Source organism: Gouania willdenowi, chromosome 19 (genome assembly GCF_900634775.1).
Source record: "Gouania willdenowi chromosome 19, fGouWil2.1, whole genome shotgun sequence".
Taxonomy (NCBI): Eukaryota; Metazoa; Chordata; class Actinopteri; order Blenniiformes; family Gobiesocidae; genus Gouania; species Gouania willdenowi.
In genome coordinates, this window is record NC_041062.1 from 5,470,863 (window position 1) to 5,487,593 (window position 16,731).

Sequence of the window (16,731 nt, forward strand, 5' to 3'; positions counted from 1 at the left end):
TGCCACGTCTACATCCGGCCTGTGCCGGCACACTTCCGGCTCTCAATTAAAAGGAGAAAATATAATAGAGAAAAAAAAGAAGAAAAAAAACCATTAGAGACTAAAATTAAAATATTCTCTGATGAGTGCCACCCGCCAATAAACCACATAAGAAGAAGAAAAATTAAAATATAGACAGAAAAAACAAGATAAGCCTCTACTTTATTTGTCTTGTAAGAAATCCAATTCAATTTGACAAATAAGCTATCAAAAATGTTCAGAAAGATGCTGAGATTTATGCTTGTAATTTTATAGTTTGTAACTTTTTGACTTATTAAATGCATTGACTTTACAGCTGCTGCTAATGCTGGGCAAATACTAAGCTATTGCTAGGTTGATGCTTAGTTAATGCTAGATTAATGCTTAGTAAATATTATTGCTAGGCTCAGTTAATGCTTTTGCTAGGCTAATGCTATGCCATGTTAATGCTAATGCTAGGTTAATGATACGTTAGTGCTAAGCTAATGCTAGTTCATGGCAATGCTAGGCTAATGTTAGGTTAATGCTTATACTAGCTAATGCAAACGCTAGTGCTAGCTAATCGATTATAATGATAGGTTAGTGTTAATGCTAGGCTAATAATATTCTAATGCTAATTAATGCTATTGCTAAGTTAATGCTAATGCTAGGTTAATGATATGTTAATGCTAGTTAATTCTGAGCTAATACCAATGTTAATTTTAGGTTAATGCTAATGTTAATTAATGCTTATACTAGATTAATGCTAGCTAATGTTAATGCTAATACTAGCTAATGTAAATGCTAGTGATAGCTAATGCAAACGCTAGTGCCAGCTAATGCTAGGTTAATGCTAATACCAGCGAATGCTAATTCAGTGTTCAATGATGTGGGTCAGCACCTGCATCCTCACTTGCATTTTCTTCAAATACTCTAGTTCCAGTTCACTCCTCCTCTACAATCTTCTTCTCTCATACGACCTGCCTGGCTCTAAAGCACTTGGGTGCTTTGAAGAAATGAGGCCAAATATTTGTGTTGTGGCTTCCAGCCAAGCACAGGACTGAGGCCTGTGTGGTTATTTATGAACGGTTTTATCAGCATCTCCTAATGGAACCAAGAGCTGAGAGTGACATGGCAAGTGTTGAATGGATGAAGACACACACACATGCACACACATACACACACGGAGAGATGAAAGCAGCCTCCCACTGTCCCCTTGCGGTGTGTGTGTGCGTGTGGATTCTTGTGGTCGTGGAGACACTTAACTGATATAACCAGAGTGTGTGTGGACACGGTGTTGTAAACGTTCTCACACACACACACCTTCACTCCAGACTAAGGAAGCTGGGATGGTGGCAGAGGAGTTGGTGGTTTCCCTCTCAGGAGGAGCTCCATGGGGTTTCAGACTCCAAGGAGGAGCTGAGCTGCACAAACCTTTACAGGTGGCAAAGGTACAGTGTGTGTATGTGTGTGTGTGTGTGTGTGTGTGTGTGTTCATAAAACATGTTGCAGATTAGATTTACTGCCAATATGGTAACACGAGTCAATGGGTTTTACTTTGTCTGCAGCTGCTAATCGAGGCCTTGATATACTCTCACTTGTAGTTTACTATGTTTGTTATTAGCTTCAAACAGTAAATATAACATTAATTAAAAAAATCCAGGGGTTCCTCTTGTTTGTGTAATGATGTTATCTGTCCTGTGTGTCCAACTCAAGGCCCGGGGGCCAAATGTGGCCCTATAGAACAGGGGTGTCAAGCTCATTTTAGTTCAGATGCCAAATACGGACCAGTTTGATCTCAAGTGAGCTGCCCACAGTTTACAATTATAATATCATTGTGCCCTAGTTTTCAACATCAGTTCAACTTACTTAAAAAAAATCTTAGTTTTGTTTCCAATTTTTGTGTAATTTTGAGGAAATGTTGAGATTTCTCTCCACAATTTGCAATTAAAAAACAACAGCATTCATGTAAAATAAACAAAGGAAAAATGCAAGCCCCTAAAAATATTGTTGAGTTTTATTAAATCAGTGAATTTGAGATAGCTACAGCTGGATCATTAGGTAATTTACACAATAATTCATGTTTTATCTGTTATTTTTACTTTCTCCTGCGAGCCAAATACGATGGTTTCAAGGACCGGATTTGGCCCCCGGGCCTTGTGTTTGGCAAATGTGTCCAATTTGGTCCACCTGGAGAAGTAAAAACAACAAAGAAAACAATAAAACATGTGCAAAAATACCAAATAATTCAGTTTTAGATTTCTCAACTACTCTATATTCACAAATATGATGAAGCCACACAGTATTTGCAGGGGCGTACATTATTCCTATGCGTATATCACACGATCAAAGTCATATTTTTTAGCAAATTGTGGAAAGACACTTTTTATGAAATGTTACAATTTCCTACCAAATTACAATACAAAAATATGTAATAAAATCACAGTTTTGAAGTGAAGATCCTGTTATCTGTCATTTACTGCTTTGGATATTGTCGGTGTCATACGTTACATACTGTATATATGATTTACTGTATATGCGGAAATGCAAACTAGCCCAAATGAATGTTGAAATTGAGCTTTTTTTCCCCACCTAAAATCTGTTGCCCACTTGAGATAAACTGCTCCGTATTTGGCCCCCTGAACTAAAATCATTTTGACACCCCTGTTATAGATAGTGAGTGCAGCATCAAGTTTAAAAGGTTTGTCCTCCAAGCATGAATGTATGTGACTAAAAATGTATCTTATTACATGGCTATTAATAATGCTTTTCATTATTTTTATATTTTTTGTTCCGACATCTGAGCAAACATTTCTAAATTTAGTTTGTAACAGCTGCGAATGTGTAGAATTATATAATTATAACCTCTGGCTTTATGTACAAGGAGACGTACTGCAGCAATGTGTATGCTAATGTAAGGTATAAAAAAACTTTTAAAACAGATTAACTCTAATAAAAGTTGAAAGAAAGGTTAGGGTTTTAAATAAGTGTATTTTACGTTATTTTTTTAACCTTTTTTTTTTGCCTGTCAAACAAGTCCAAGCTCCTTGTTTTAGGCTTTACTGAGGTCAGATTGGCCGACTTTTGACATTTAAAGGTCTAGACAGCAGATGTATGTCTTAAAAAGACTAAAAAGCTTTTTATTTCTTAGTTTATGCTGTATATCATATTATTTGTTCATATAAAAAACATTTTCAACAATGTGTCAGAATAAAATGTAAAGCTTCATTTATTCATCCACAGGCTTGGTTGGCATCCTTTAATTCAAGTTTATTTCACTTGTCTGTTTAATTATCAAACACACATGTTGTGTGGTAGGAAGCTAGATTAGTGTAAAAGAATCCCACAAAAGCATGGGGAGAACATGCAAACTCCAAATATAGTAGTCGAGTAGGCAAGGAATCTTGGCCATGATACCCAAACGGGTTGCGACTCAATGATGTGTTATTGTAATTATTAAAACATCTGTTTTTGATTTGATATGCATCAGTCCCGTCAACATTTGTAGGCAGATTAAAAGAATAATCCTACAAGCCAATAGGGGGCAGTAGGGAGCACAAGAATGTTGGTTTGTAACGTTGATTGTAAAGGTAGGACGATATATCGTACAACAAGATATCGCGATACTAAAAAAGTTGCGAGATGTATCGTTGAGGGTACGAGTTGTATCACAAGTTCAGATACAAAAAAACATACAAATACAATCATGTCGTTTTTCTAAGAATTCTGCTGATCTGTTCAACTGCATTTCTCAAAAAGTCCATATATCTTTTCAGGTCATTTTTTTTCCATCTACATTTGCATTTGTCGACACTTCAGGATGTTCTCCTTTATAGAAAAGTTATTCCGGACAGCGGGAATGTGCCCTTGCTCACACTGATGATGTGAAAAGTTGTGGAGTCATTCTCAAGCTATATCCAAACCTCAGATTGAAGATTCAGCGCAGCTCAGGCACTACAGAGTTCACTTTTTCCTGGATTTTCCAGCAGATAAGGTCACCTTAATGACAGTTTACTCAGTGTGGTGGTGGTGGTGTTGGTGGGACATACTTTAGATAAGCCCAGTTGCAGCTGGAGGATCAGAATAGCTTATTTAAGAGGAACTGGAAGCTGTTCATGGAAAAAGGCGCAGCACTTCACACGCACACAGATATATATTAATACAGAACAAATCAGCTTTACACATTTTCTTTTATCATCTTGTGTTATAACGTGTGTGTGTGTGTGTGTTATGTTTTATTCACTTGCCATCACAGCAGTGCCTCGTCTTTGTCTGTCTGTCGAGGAATTCTGATTGAATTTCATGCACGGTTTTATTTTGGGAAACGTGGAGAACAAATGGTGAATGACAGGCATGCCCCTCGGTCCAAGCTGGAGATGCAGCTGTTCAAACCCAGCACTAGTGCCTGTTGTACTGTATATATGTGTGTAATACATTTGGCAGATCGTCAAAGTACAACATGGACACCTTGTCCAGCTCTATGTAACACCAATAGTTAGGTTGAGAGGTGACAGATAAAAAACAAATGTTAAACAGATATAAATCACACTTGTGTCCTGCTTTTAAAAGATACCGTAATCTAGCGGACAAGAATATCTTCTTTCCATCCAACCCCCCCAACACACACCAACATACCATCTGACATACTTGCTAAAAAAAACCACTCTGACATCATGTCTCACAAATTTAACATCTCAGCAGCTCCATGAATGAATTTATTATTAATAAGATATTATTCAGCATTTCATCACCACTGATCAAATCATGTTGTTGTAAATACGCCACTTCTTAAAGGGTCCATGTTACGCTAAATCTACTTTTCTGTGCGTTAAACATCATAAAAGTGCTATTAGGGCTTCATACACATGCCCAAAGTGTTTTTTTCATTGATTCCATCAATCGTTAGTTAAGGTGATTTGCTCCTTTCTTACTGCAGGGTGAGCCCAAACACCTGGCTCTAATTTGATGATGCGTTCCCACTTTGATGACTAATTTGACACGGCACTGAGCTGGAGAAGCCGCGCCTCCAGGAAACTCTCTGCCATGATTGACGTGTAAACAGACACGCCCATGAAGGTGAGCATGTCAGCGTCCTTCGCGCAGTGCTATGTATGTATTTTCAACAGTCTATGTATGTACTGGTGAACGCCCCGCCCCCATGCTCAGTCTCGTGTTTATAAAGCAGCATGAGCTCGGTTACGGAGTGGGTGGGAGAAGGGTGGGCCGTCCTCTGGCCCTGCGTCACCGTGCTGGGAGGAGGAAGTCAGTGTCCCGTCTGTAAATGGTAAATGGACTTGATTCATATAGCGCTTTATCCCCACACTGAAGCAGTCTCAAAGCGCTTTACATATCAGCTCATTCACCCAATCACTCTCACATTCACACACCAGTGGGACAGGACTGCCATGCAAGGTGCTATTCGACCACTGGGAGCAACTTAGGGTTCAGTGTCTTGCCCAAGGACACTTCGACACATAGTCAGGTACTGGGATCGAACCCCCAACCTCTTGATCAGAAGACGACCCTCTACCACCTGAGCCACGGTCGCCCTTATTAGTGTGTTGATATTATATTATACAGTGCATGTCTGTCAAACTCAAGGTCCGGGGGCCAAATCTGGCCCTTTAGAGCATCCAACTCGACCCGCAGAAGAAAGTAAAAATGAGAGAGAAAACATGAATCATTTTCTAAATGAAACTCAACAATATTTGCAGGGGCTCACAGTTTTCACGATAACTCGTTTTTTTTTTATTATCTTAAACTGTTAGAAAAATTAATTAATTCTTACAAAATCTTTAAATTTTCCAAAAATATCACATAATATTTTCCTTAATTAAATAGAAATGTGTAACAAAATCAAGAAAATTTAAAGTGAAGATCCTGTTGGGACTAATATTTGTTAATTATTGCTTAGATTTGGGCAGTTTTCTTACATATTTTGTATTTTTGCATATTTATTGTAAACTAGGTCACAATAATGTTGAAATTATTTGTTTACCTGCATAAAATCTGTGGCCTACTAGAGATCAAACTGCTCCATATTTGGTTCCTGAACTAATATGAGTTGACACCCCTGATACAGTGCTATTGTTTTTTTCCTTTAGGTGCGCCGGCGCAGTAAAGCCTGCAGAGCTGGACTCAAGGAACACGATGAACTGGTTGCCATTGGCGACCAGATGTGTGCAGAGCTGAGCCACGCCCAGGCCATGAGCCTCATAGACTCACAGTGCTCCACACTCAGCCTGAGGGTCAAAAGGTCTCCACACATCCATCTACACCTTCAGTTACTGAGCTCATCTCATACCCTAACCCTTCTGTGTTCTGCATCCCTCCCTCCAGAGCCCCCCCAGGGCTGCATGTCTTGTCCCACTCTGGTCGCTCCCCATCATCCTTGATCCCCACCAGTTTGTCTCTTTTCACCCCCACTGAGAGAGCTAAAGACCTCACCTCACCCCCAGACAGCGAGGCGTACTATGGGGAGACGGACAGTGACGCAGACACTCAGTCACACACTCACCGCCGTCAGCGCCGCACCCCTCCTCACGCACGCTCACCTGCACGCCATGATAATCAAGACGAGGAGACCTCAGAGATGAGCGGGTGAGGAGAAGTTGTGAATATGATACAGTGGTTCAGGGTTGGGGTCAACTACATTTTTCAATTACAATCACGTCTGCAATTATCCATGTTCAATTACAACTCAATTATAACTGAACATGTCATTTTTCCCCAATTGCAATTAAAATTACAATTATTATTTTCCCCCTTGAAGTGAATTACAATTAGGTTCTTAATTACTAAAGTTAAATTACAAATAATCCCAATTACTGAGCCATTAATCAATAATGTCACTGTCCTCTTGTGTTAGCTTTCTGTTAGCATCTCTTATGATAACGGGTCAGTCTTAAATCAGCTGTAAAATACACTAAAAAATATTATTTATCATCTAATTTGTTTCTCATCTCTTAGTTACTTTGTTAAGCTTCCTAATCAATGAAAATATTGGTATTATTATTGATGATGGGGTGTCAGTATACCCCTAGATTTATACAGTCTTTTTAAAAGGTAAAATGATCCTGCAGAGAACTGACAGGTAATCTTGATTTGAAATATATTTTAATAATTGATAACTACGTATGTGTAAACCATGGAACTGTAACATGGTTTCCAAGTTTCTGCATTTAATTTAATGAAATTGTAATTGATAGTTTTTATAGAATGTACATGTCAATTACAAAGTAATAACGTCATAATTGGGGATGGCAATAAATGACCCCAACTCTGGTACTGACAGAAAAAAGGCTCAAACGCCCAAAAATATTAATGCCAATATTTTCATATATAAGGAAGCCTAACAAAGTAACCAAGAGATGAGAAACAAATTAGATGAAAGATAATGTTTTTAGTGTATTTTTTACCTGATTTAAGAAGGAATCAGAATTAGAATCAGAAAAAAACTCCCAGAGGGGTAATTAGAACAGCAAAGAGCAGCATATTAAAAAAACAAAAAAAAAAACAACACTAGCAATAATAATTATACACACAGGCAGAAAAAAAGGAACAAGACTACACAAAGAAAATGTGCAAACTAAAAATAAGGTGCAGATAATAAAAATAAAAATAAATAAAAATAAAATAAATAAATATTTTATATATAAATAATAATAAAAAATTGCCAGTCATGATAATCGTAATTAAGTTATAATTGAATATGGATAATTGAAGACGTAATTGTAATTTAAAAATGTAATTGACCCCAACCCCCTTACAGTGGTTGTCCTTTGTTCTTTGAGGTATGAAAGTGCTACAGATGCATCAGGGACCACACAGGAGCAGTGGGAGGGTCTGCTCAGCGTCCAACGCAGGGACCTCCTCTACCCACCCCTTCAAACAGAGTGGAGCCCCTCAACACACACCCCACACACTCTGACCCCTCACACATTCACCCCGACCCCTGATCAGGTGGAGGCCGAGGGAGAAGGAGACAGTGGCTTTCAGGAGGCCCCAGCCTGCGTCACGCTGAGCTGCCCACCTTTAGTGTCTCCACAACGGGCCAAAGAGGCTCTGATGTTGAGCTCTGCTACACATCTGGTGCCCATGGTAGGACCACAGCAGAGCCCAGTCAGTGATGAGCTCTCCACTACGTATATGGACAAGGCCCGGCAAGCCAGTGAGTGTTTCCCTCGATCTCCTGTAGACAATACACTCAAAAATGTATGTGTTTCAGCGGTTGTTAAAGTAACTCAAAGTTTTATTCAGTTTTCTGCTTTAGTGAAGCCTGTCTACAATCTGATTTTTTCAATTGAGTGAACCTGCATACATTCGGCTTCTCATTCTAAAAAAAAAATTCTAAAAAGATTTACAGCCATTTACCCAATTTAATCAATGAATCAATATTATGGTAAAAAAAATATTGAGTAGATTTGAAAGCTTTGAAATTGAGTAAAAAGACTCATTAAAATTAAATAAATATAACTAATACTTTAGATTATGTTTGGGAAAAATTTAGATATACTATTACCAATTTCAGTTGCGTAAATGTAACTGAAATGAAATACTACAGAAAACAAACAAAAAATATAAAGAGGAAAAACTGAAAAAATTAAATAGATTTAACTGAAACCATTTGTCAGATGTATTTTGAAAAAACATTGTAATGACTGTTTTTCAAATGTGCGATATTCAAAAATGTATTTAAATGTAAGTATTTTACTTAATGTTAATGGTGAATTTAGATTTTAAAATATTAATTAATAAGACGTATAGTTGCGTGAAACTTCACAACTTTATTGAAAATCAATTCTCTAGAATTTCTCTGGAAAAGAAATCTGATTCTATGTTTGGTTTTATATTTTCTGCGAACTTAAATTGGCATGTAAAGGTAAAAAAATGTAAACATTAAAAAATATTTTGTTGAAATTTTTTTGCGAGGGGTGAGGCCTGGATGTTTTTTATTCTTCAAAGGCAGGCGCAACTGTCTGTAATTATCTATTTGCCTTAATAACAGGCACTGGGCTCCATTTTAGCACTTACGTATTTACAGAAGCAGGAGGAACTACAGGTTATGCCACGCAAGGATCAGAAGAACAAATACTCAAACACATTTGAAAATAATTATGGTAATCACAGCACGATATACATTTATCAGCTTTTAAAATCTATTATTTATTACCGTTGCTGCTACTTCCTGATTATTAGTACAAATTCTTGCATGATAACAAAACAAAATATAGACAATGGGCCTTGTTTGGCTAAACCGATGGTTCTTTATTAAAGTACACTGCACACACAGAACACCTACTTCTGTTTCTATCTTAAACACAGCTATAGATACAGGCTATACACGCACTTCTTTAAGGGTGAATTAACTTCACTTTCAACATTTTTGTACCAAATTTGGATTTTCGTGTCTGAAGAAATGTCTATAATTCATCCAAAACTCCAGGATCTTGTACTTCAGAAGTCTTAGTATTTGTGGAACAATTTTTCCTCCTTGATTGTATATTGAGGAACTAATTGGGTGATTTTTTATTTCTTTAAATAATTTACACTTAAAACTAAATTTTCAGAATTAGTTAAGCAGATGCATATTGATCATTCCAGCAAGTTAATTTTGTTTTCTTTTTTGAACTAATATGTTAAGGTTTCATCTATTCGGACAACTTTTTTTTCAGGAACTTTACTTTGATCTCCTAGGTCAGGGGTAAGTCAGAGGCCAAATACAAACCAGTTTAATCTCAAATGGGCCACAGATTTTAGGTGGAAAAACAAGCAAAATTACTGATCATGTGCCAAAGTTTGCAGTTCTGAGATATCTGAATTAGTTGGTGATTTACACAATGAGTCATGTTTTTGCTGTCATTTTTTAACTTTCTCTCGCCGGCCGAATTGGGAGCTTTAAAGGGCCGGATTTGGCCCTCGGGCCTTGAGTTTGACACGTGTGTCCTAGATCAAAGTAAATTTCCTGAAAAAAAGGTTGTCTGAATAAATGAAACCACAACATTTTAGATTTATATCGAGTTAAACATTTTTTGTGTGAATTAGTTTGTGTAATTTTAGGTCATTTAGAGATGCAAAGATATCTGCTGAGTAAACTGAATAGTTATGCACTGAATGACTCGTGTTTCCTTTGAGCAATTGTTGTCATCACGAGTGACTTGTTATCCAGGCCTGTAGGATGAGGGGCTTTGCTGTAGACAGAAAGTCGACTCTGGTGACCTGGGATCTGTCCTTTCTCACATTACAAACACACACTCAAACACACACATTTGGGGAGGGATTGCTCTAGTTATGTTGCTTCAGTTAAAGTTCCTTGTGTGTTCCTTAAGTGTCATTATTGAACAGGAAATCACAGCTACGGTCTCCATTTGAGATTATATGCTATAGAAAGCATCCTTAAATGAAACGCACACACAGATACATGGTCGGTGTGTGTGTTTGTGCGGACAGGTGTTTAATGTCTGTCAGGCAGACAGGAATAGAGGAGTTGACATCATGCGTTGGTTTGGGCAGCTGGAGGAGACAAAGGTCTTTAAATGGGCTTTGCCCAGAGAGGAGAGCTGCAGAGACACTGTGTGGTGACCTGTGTGGAAGTGGGAGGGTCCAACAGGGGGGAGACTGGGAAACACACTCTCATTCACTGTCACTGTGAGATGAGGATCCTCACATCTGCTGGAGATTCAGACGTGGGTGGAAACGCAGTCTCACACACTTTACATGCAGGTAAGAGGAAGTAATTACAACATAATGGATTCAAAAAATAGGATTTTAGTGCTGATTACTTTTAATCCAGGGGTGTCAAACTAATTTTGTTCAAGGGCCACATAGGACCTAGTTTGACCTCAAGTGAGCTGGACCAGAAAAATCAATGTTGTGAAGGAAAAAGCACAAATTTAAACAAAATCCACAATGTAAAACAATTGGTGAAGGTTTCTTGACTTCACAACTAATTTTCTTGAAATTATCAAAGCAATTTGCCAGAATTCTGTGGGATAATTTGCGAGAATAATTGCAATTTGATATCAATATGAATTTTTATGTTTTTGTGAAGAAAAAAGCACAAATTCTAACTAAATCCTGAATGTTAAGCAATTGGTCAAAATGATGTGACATTGCAACTAATTTTCTTGAAATTTTGCAATGTCATTTGCCAGAATTCCGTGGGATAATTTGCAAGATAATTAATGAAAATAATTGTGATTTAATATTACTGTAAATATTGTAGTACTGCAAACTCCATCATCTTTCATCTACAACTTATATGAAAATTTACAAAAAGTCCTGTTTTTGCGGATTTTTTATTTTTTTCCCTGTGGGTTGCACCAGATGCTCTTGCGGGCCTTGAGTTAGAAATATGTGTTTTAATCAAACCTTTAATTTTCGCGGTTTTTTTGCACATTTTCTCAATGATGTGTTAAAATTAGCTGAACACTAACCTTGTGTCCTCTGTATGAATGATTGGAAATCTAAGTCTGAGTCTAACAACAACAAGATGAGGAGATTTTACCTGTAATATTTATAACTGTGCTGGTGTCATCATCACTCTTGACATTAGTCGTCACTGCCTTGGTATCTCTGCAGCTATTGGATAGATTAGGATGTTCTGACTTCCATAAACGTCAGAGGATGAACTGTAAGGACACTGGTGATCCCTGGGTTCTCCTGTTCTGCTACCAGACATTCTTGTTTCATAGTCACGTTAAATATAAAGGATACACATAAGTTTTTGTTTTAAATATAGTGATTAAGTACAAAAACATCAATGAAAACTAGGACCAGGAATACAAAAAAAGATGAAATATAATAGTTTTACCTATAGCGCCACATTACAGAATAACATGGCTTTTTGTTATAACTTGACAAAATCTCTTCACGATGAAATACCTCACACCTTTTGTCATGATGTGTGTATTCTGATGAAAATAAATTCTGCATGCAATAGTTTTCATGCAAATATGATTGTTATTACAAAATGCTACAAAATAAAAAATATATAATCATATGTTTCAGTTTCTAATAACCTTTGCAAATTGTAAGAATTTATCAAAAAGTGCATTTATAGTGCATTTATTACAAAGTGTGCTCAGTTATTTAAAATTTTGTTACAAAATCATATAAAAATGTGTTATATCTTTCACAAACTTTGTTCAGGGTCTGAGGTCATGTAGAAATATCTGTGAATTTACCAAAATTGAAAAAAAAAGTAAATAACACTATCAAAATGATGATCACTGTTGTAAGCCTCATATAGTGAAAAGCAGCTTTTTTCAAATGGGGGTACACGATTGCACTGCAGGGGGCACTTGAGATAGCGAGAGTGGAAAACTAACAAAGGAAAGCGTTACAAATGTTGGGTTTTATAATGTTTATTTTTAGTTAAAAATGATAATCATAACAATTCTTGATGAAAATGGTCTTGATTAGAACATGAACTGAAAATACAAGAGTCAGTCTTGGTCCTACAACAGGGTTAGAAATAAAACTATAGAAATACATATTTTCAGGAGGCACTAATATACTGTTTCTTTCCACTTATTTACAAAATGAGGTTGTTTAAATGTGTGTTATTACTCATCAAATCCATCATTATGCTCTATAGTTGTTTTTGTAATAGATAATAGATTCTGAGTAAAATGTTGTAGTTGGACAAAGGGTGTATTTGGATTCAGAAATAAGAAAATTGGGGTATTTCAACCAATAAAGTTTGAGAATCACTGGTGTAAAGGAACTAATAGTAAGTTTTTAATGCTTGTGTACAATTACAGAGAAAGTAATCTGATTACAATGATGCATTGTCTGCTTTGTAACACTTTGCACCCAGCTCTCTGTAAGCTTAGTGCGTACATCAGTGTATAGTTATGCAGTGAGCACAGAGTTGTGATGACCAAAGGAACACATCATGATGATTGACTCAAATGTTATTTTAACCACAAACCACGTAGATTGTAACGATTAGGGATCGTTGCCACAGAGATGAGTCACATAAGCATAAAGACACACTGATCCTACCGCTTTGGCGTATGAGGGCATCAGGATTCTCAGATCTAAATCCATCACACACATAATGCTGTATCATTCATCAGTAACAAACACCCAGCATGGGCAAATCATGCTATTACGCATCAGTTATTGTCGCCTTTTTTATCACATCAAATTTATTTCTGGCCTTTTCTTCTCTTCGTGTCTTGCAGAGTTGCAGCGTGGTGAGAGTCTGGTAGAGAAGCAGGTGAAGGAAGCTCGCACTAAATGCCGCTCCATTGCATCTTTGCTGACTGACGCTCCAAATCCCAACTCAAAGGGGGTGCTTATGTTCAAGAAACGCCGACAGAGAGCCAAAAAATACACGCTCACCTGCTTTGGCAAAGCTGAGGGAGATCAAGGAGGAGATACAGAGGGGGAGACTGGGGGTGAGACAGAGGAGGAAGGAGGAAGCTCTGCGTTAAGTGGCTCTGAAGTGGACGAGGAGGGGTTCTCAGCATCGTTTGACCCCACGTGGGATTCTGGTTATCTCGACTTGCTGGACAGGAGAAGCTCCGCCTGCCCTTCAACCGCCCCAACTACCCCAACCACTCCATCAACACCAGTAGCAAATAAGAGCTTAGGACTTGACACATCAGGTCATCAGACCCCACAACTTGCCCCCACTGTCACTCAAAGCCCAAGGTTGGAGGTCTCGGGACTGGACAGCAGCATCACGAACATCTCTTTAAATATGTCCCCTCCAGCGGTGGTCATGACCAATGGGGGCTCAGTAAATGTGAGTCGGGCCAATGTTGTCCTGAGCTCACCCAACCAGACCCCCGTTCGAAGTCTAAATGGACACCATGACCACCCGGAGTGTGCACCCACCCTCGATCCAGGTCCAAACCAAGCAGCAGATTCTCTATCCTGCGTCAGTTCTAATCCTTCAAGCCTGAATCGCACCGCTCGTCCTTTCTACCCCGGGCCTTTGTCTTCTCGCCCGACCGTGACTTCTGTGATGTTTCGACCTCCACAACCCAAACCCACTGCCCTGACTATGGCAAACAAACCTGTGGCGGCCGTCTCCATGGTAGCCATCTCTCCCAATCAGTATCCATCCGATGCAAAAAGAGCGGTGTCCAGCACCTCCCTGTACATCCCTCCGAGAAATATCAACGGCAACACTCACACCTCAGATCACTCCCCACCATCGGCTCTTTCTCCTCCCTCCTCTCTGTCCTCCACACAGTTTTCACAGCCTTCAACTAGTCCAAACACTCCTCACCCCCCGCCTGTGGCTCCCCCCTCCACTCCCTTCTCACCCCCTGCTGTCCCACCGCTACATCCTTTGAATCCTTTATCCACCTGCATCTCATCTCCTCCAAACTTCTTCCCTCATCCTCCTGATCTGTCTCCATTGAACCAGCATCATCCTGCTCCCCATGCCACCCAACCACTTCAGCCCCCGTCCTGCAGTAACATACCAGTTGTGGTGACTCCTGCTCCCCAACAAGCTTCTACAATAGACTCACTGGCAACGCGAGAGGAGCGTATCTCCATCCCAGCTGCTCGCACCGGTATCCTTCATGATGCACGTCGTCGAAGTAACAAGAAGCCAATGTTCAGCGCAATCCGGAAAAAAGACGTGTGCGTAAACCCTGACCTGCTGTCTATGGTGCAGAACATGGATGACCACTTTGGGAAAGCACCTGCTGCTGAACCTGGAGTTCCGACAAATACTGACGCTGGCCACGAGTCCGGGCCGGAGGAGGACTGGTTGAGGCTTGGAGCCGAGGCCTGTAACTTTATGCAGGCCCAGCGGGCCACCAGGCCTCCCCCTGTAGCCCCAAAACCGCAAGCTCCAGAAGTACCACAACTGGGAGGTAAGGGCGGGCAGCTGTTTGCCCGAAGACAACACCGGATGGATCGATACACTGTGGAGCGATCTCCATCAGTAGCCGCGGCTCCTTACTCACCAGCCCAGACCAGAGAACCGTCACCCACACCTTCCCTTCCCGCTACTTGGAAGTATTCCCCCAATATACGTGCTCCACCTCCCATCAGCTACAACCCCCTGCTGTCTCCCTCCTGCCCTCTCAAGGCCCAGAAAAAACAAGATATGACAAAGTCTGGAACTGCTGGACCCAAAGGAAAGAAAGCCAGCCTGAAGCCTGTGGATATCATGAGCCACCAGCCATACCAGCTCAACTCCTCTCTGTTTAGTTATGGAGGTGGCGTACCTCAGGATTCCTCCACCTACCAGGAGCAGAAAGGAAACACAAGTCCTCTGAAGACGGCACGTGTCTACGAAGTAAAACGCTTCTCCACGCCTCCTCCTTCATCCATAAGCCACACCCCCAAAGTCATCGCTCCTCGATCGACTACCACACTTGGCGAACCTTTGTGGTGCTCAGATATCTCGTCTCCTCCAGCAGCTCCAACCCCTTACCAGCCTGGGGCGCATCCTTCTCCTCCACAGTGGGCTTCCACCTCCCTGTTCTCTCCACCTCCTCCTGCCCCTACTGGCCCTCTCCCACAGCTGCCCACATTCTCCCACGCTGGCCTTGCAGTGCAGTCGACCACACCTGGTACAGCACAGGCTGACAGGCAGTTTAAAAGTGCTCCAGATCTGAGCCCTCTGAGTCCCACCACCAGCAGCACCCACCTCAGCAGGGTCCCTCGGCCAAGGTTCAGCACATCCAACCTGGGTCTGCAGGCCAGTGTGTGGCGCCCTGGATCCACTGCACAGTGAGGAGATTTCCTCCTGGACGATTGGTTTTTAAAAACCACATCTAACTGTTTGTTTTAAAACTCCAGAGTGTATCACACTGATCCATTTGGATCTACCACATGTAGCAAATTTAATCTTTTAATTTTCTTTATTCACTTCTTTAACACTTTTAGTTTTACAGTATTTTAAAGATTTATGAACTGGAATGAAATGAAAACAAGGAAACAATGCAGCATGAAAGGGCAGAAGAAAAGCTTGGGAAAGTTTTGTAAATATTGCACAGCATGATGGGTAATTGAGCGAAGGAACAGAGCATGTGAATGTTAAGGCTGTAGTATGAGAGAAATTATTACAGAGGACAAAGAAGGAAGGAAAGTGTGTTTAGTTGGTTTGTTTGTAGCCATTCGTGATGCCTGAAGCCAGTTACAGCTATTTTGTTTCTTTTGTTGATGTGAGACAACAGAGGTTGTAACGTGTCTGTTTGGCTGCGATTTCTTTTCCATAGAGGAATGAAGCTGAATAAAAATAGACATGACTCACCTCAGCTGTCACTCGATCTCTCACTGTGTCACTGCCCACTTTCACACTGGGATCCAGTATGTCCCATTACATGTTTTACCACTCTGACCAATTTAATGGGCAGTTCTGATTTAAGAAATAAATTAGGAAGTTGGAGCATGAAGAATGTTTTGTTTTATGGTAATTGAAACTGTTAACCACATGGAGGCACTGTAGGCCTTCTTTGTGTCATTTCATATTTCTTATGAATTAATAACACCTCTATTCAACTCTAACAATGCTCCCTCTAGAATCTGTTATATAATTTTACTAACCAACATGTCTCTTCTCTATTAGTGGCTAAACAGACAACTATTATCATAGACTGTACATTTAAATCTAGTTTTTCTGAGAGTCACCATACGTCCTTGAAGCCCTGAAACCCAACCATAGCAGCGGAAAACGATCCGACCTTTGACCCCTTACAGGGATCAGTTAACGGTGGGCTAACTTTAGCAGCTAACTTTAGGGCCTCAGGTAAGTTT

The 16,731-nt window shown here is 39.8% G+C and overlaps 1 protein-coding gene across 1 annotated transcript; it reads left to right on the forward strand.

The window, feature by feature from the left end:
• Positions 1 to 1,238: 1,238 nt before the first annotated feature.
• LOC114481825 (synaptopodin 2-like protein) lies at positions 1,239 to 16,228 on the forward strand. Its single transcript, XM_028476871.1, has 5 exons — positions 1,239 to 1,448; positions 6,102 to 6,253; positions 6,337 to 6,597; positions 7,791 to 8,167; positions 13,188 to 16,228. The coding sequence occupies exons 1-5, from the start codon at positions 1,347 to 1,349 to the stop codon at positions 15,707 to 15,709; spliced, it is 3,414 nt and encodes a 1,137-aa protein (XP_028332672.1). The 5' UTR covers positions 1,239 to 1,346; the 3' UTR covers positions 15,710 to 16,228.
• Positions 16,229 to 16,731: the final 503 nt, after the last annotated feature.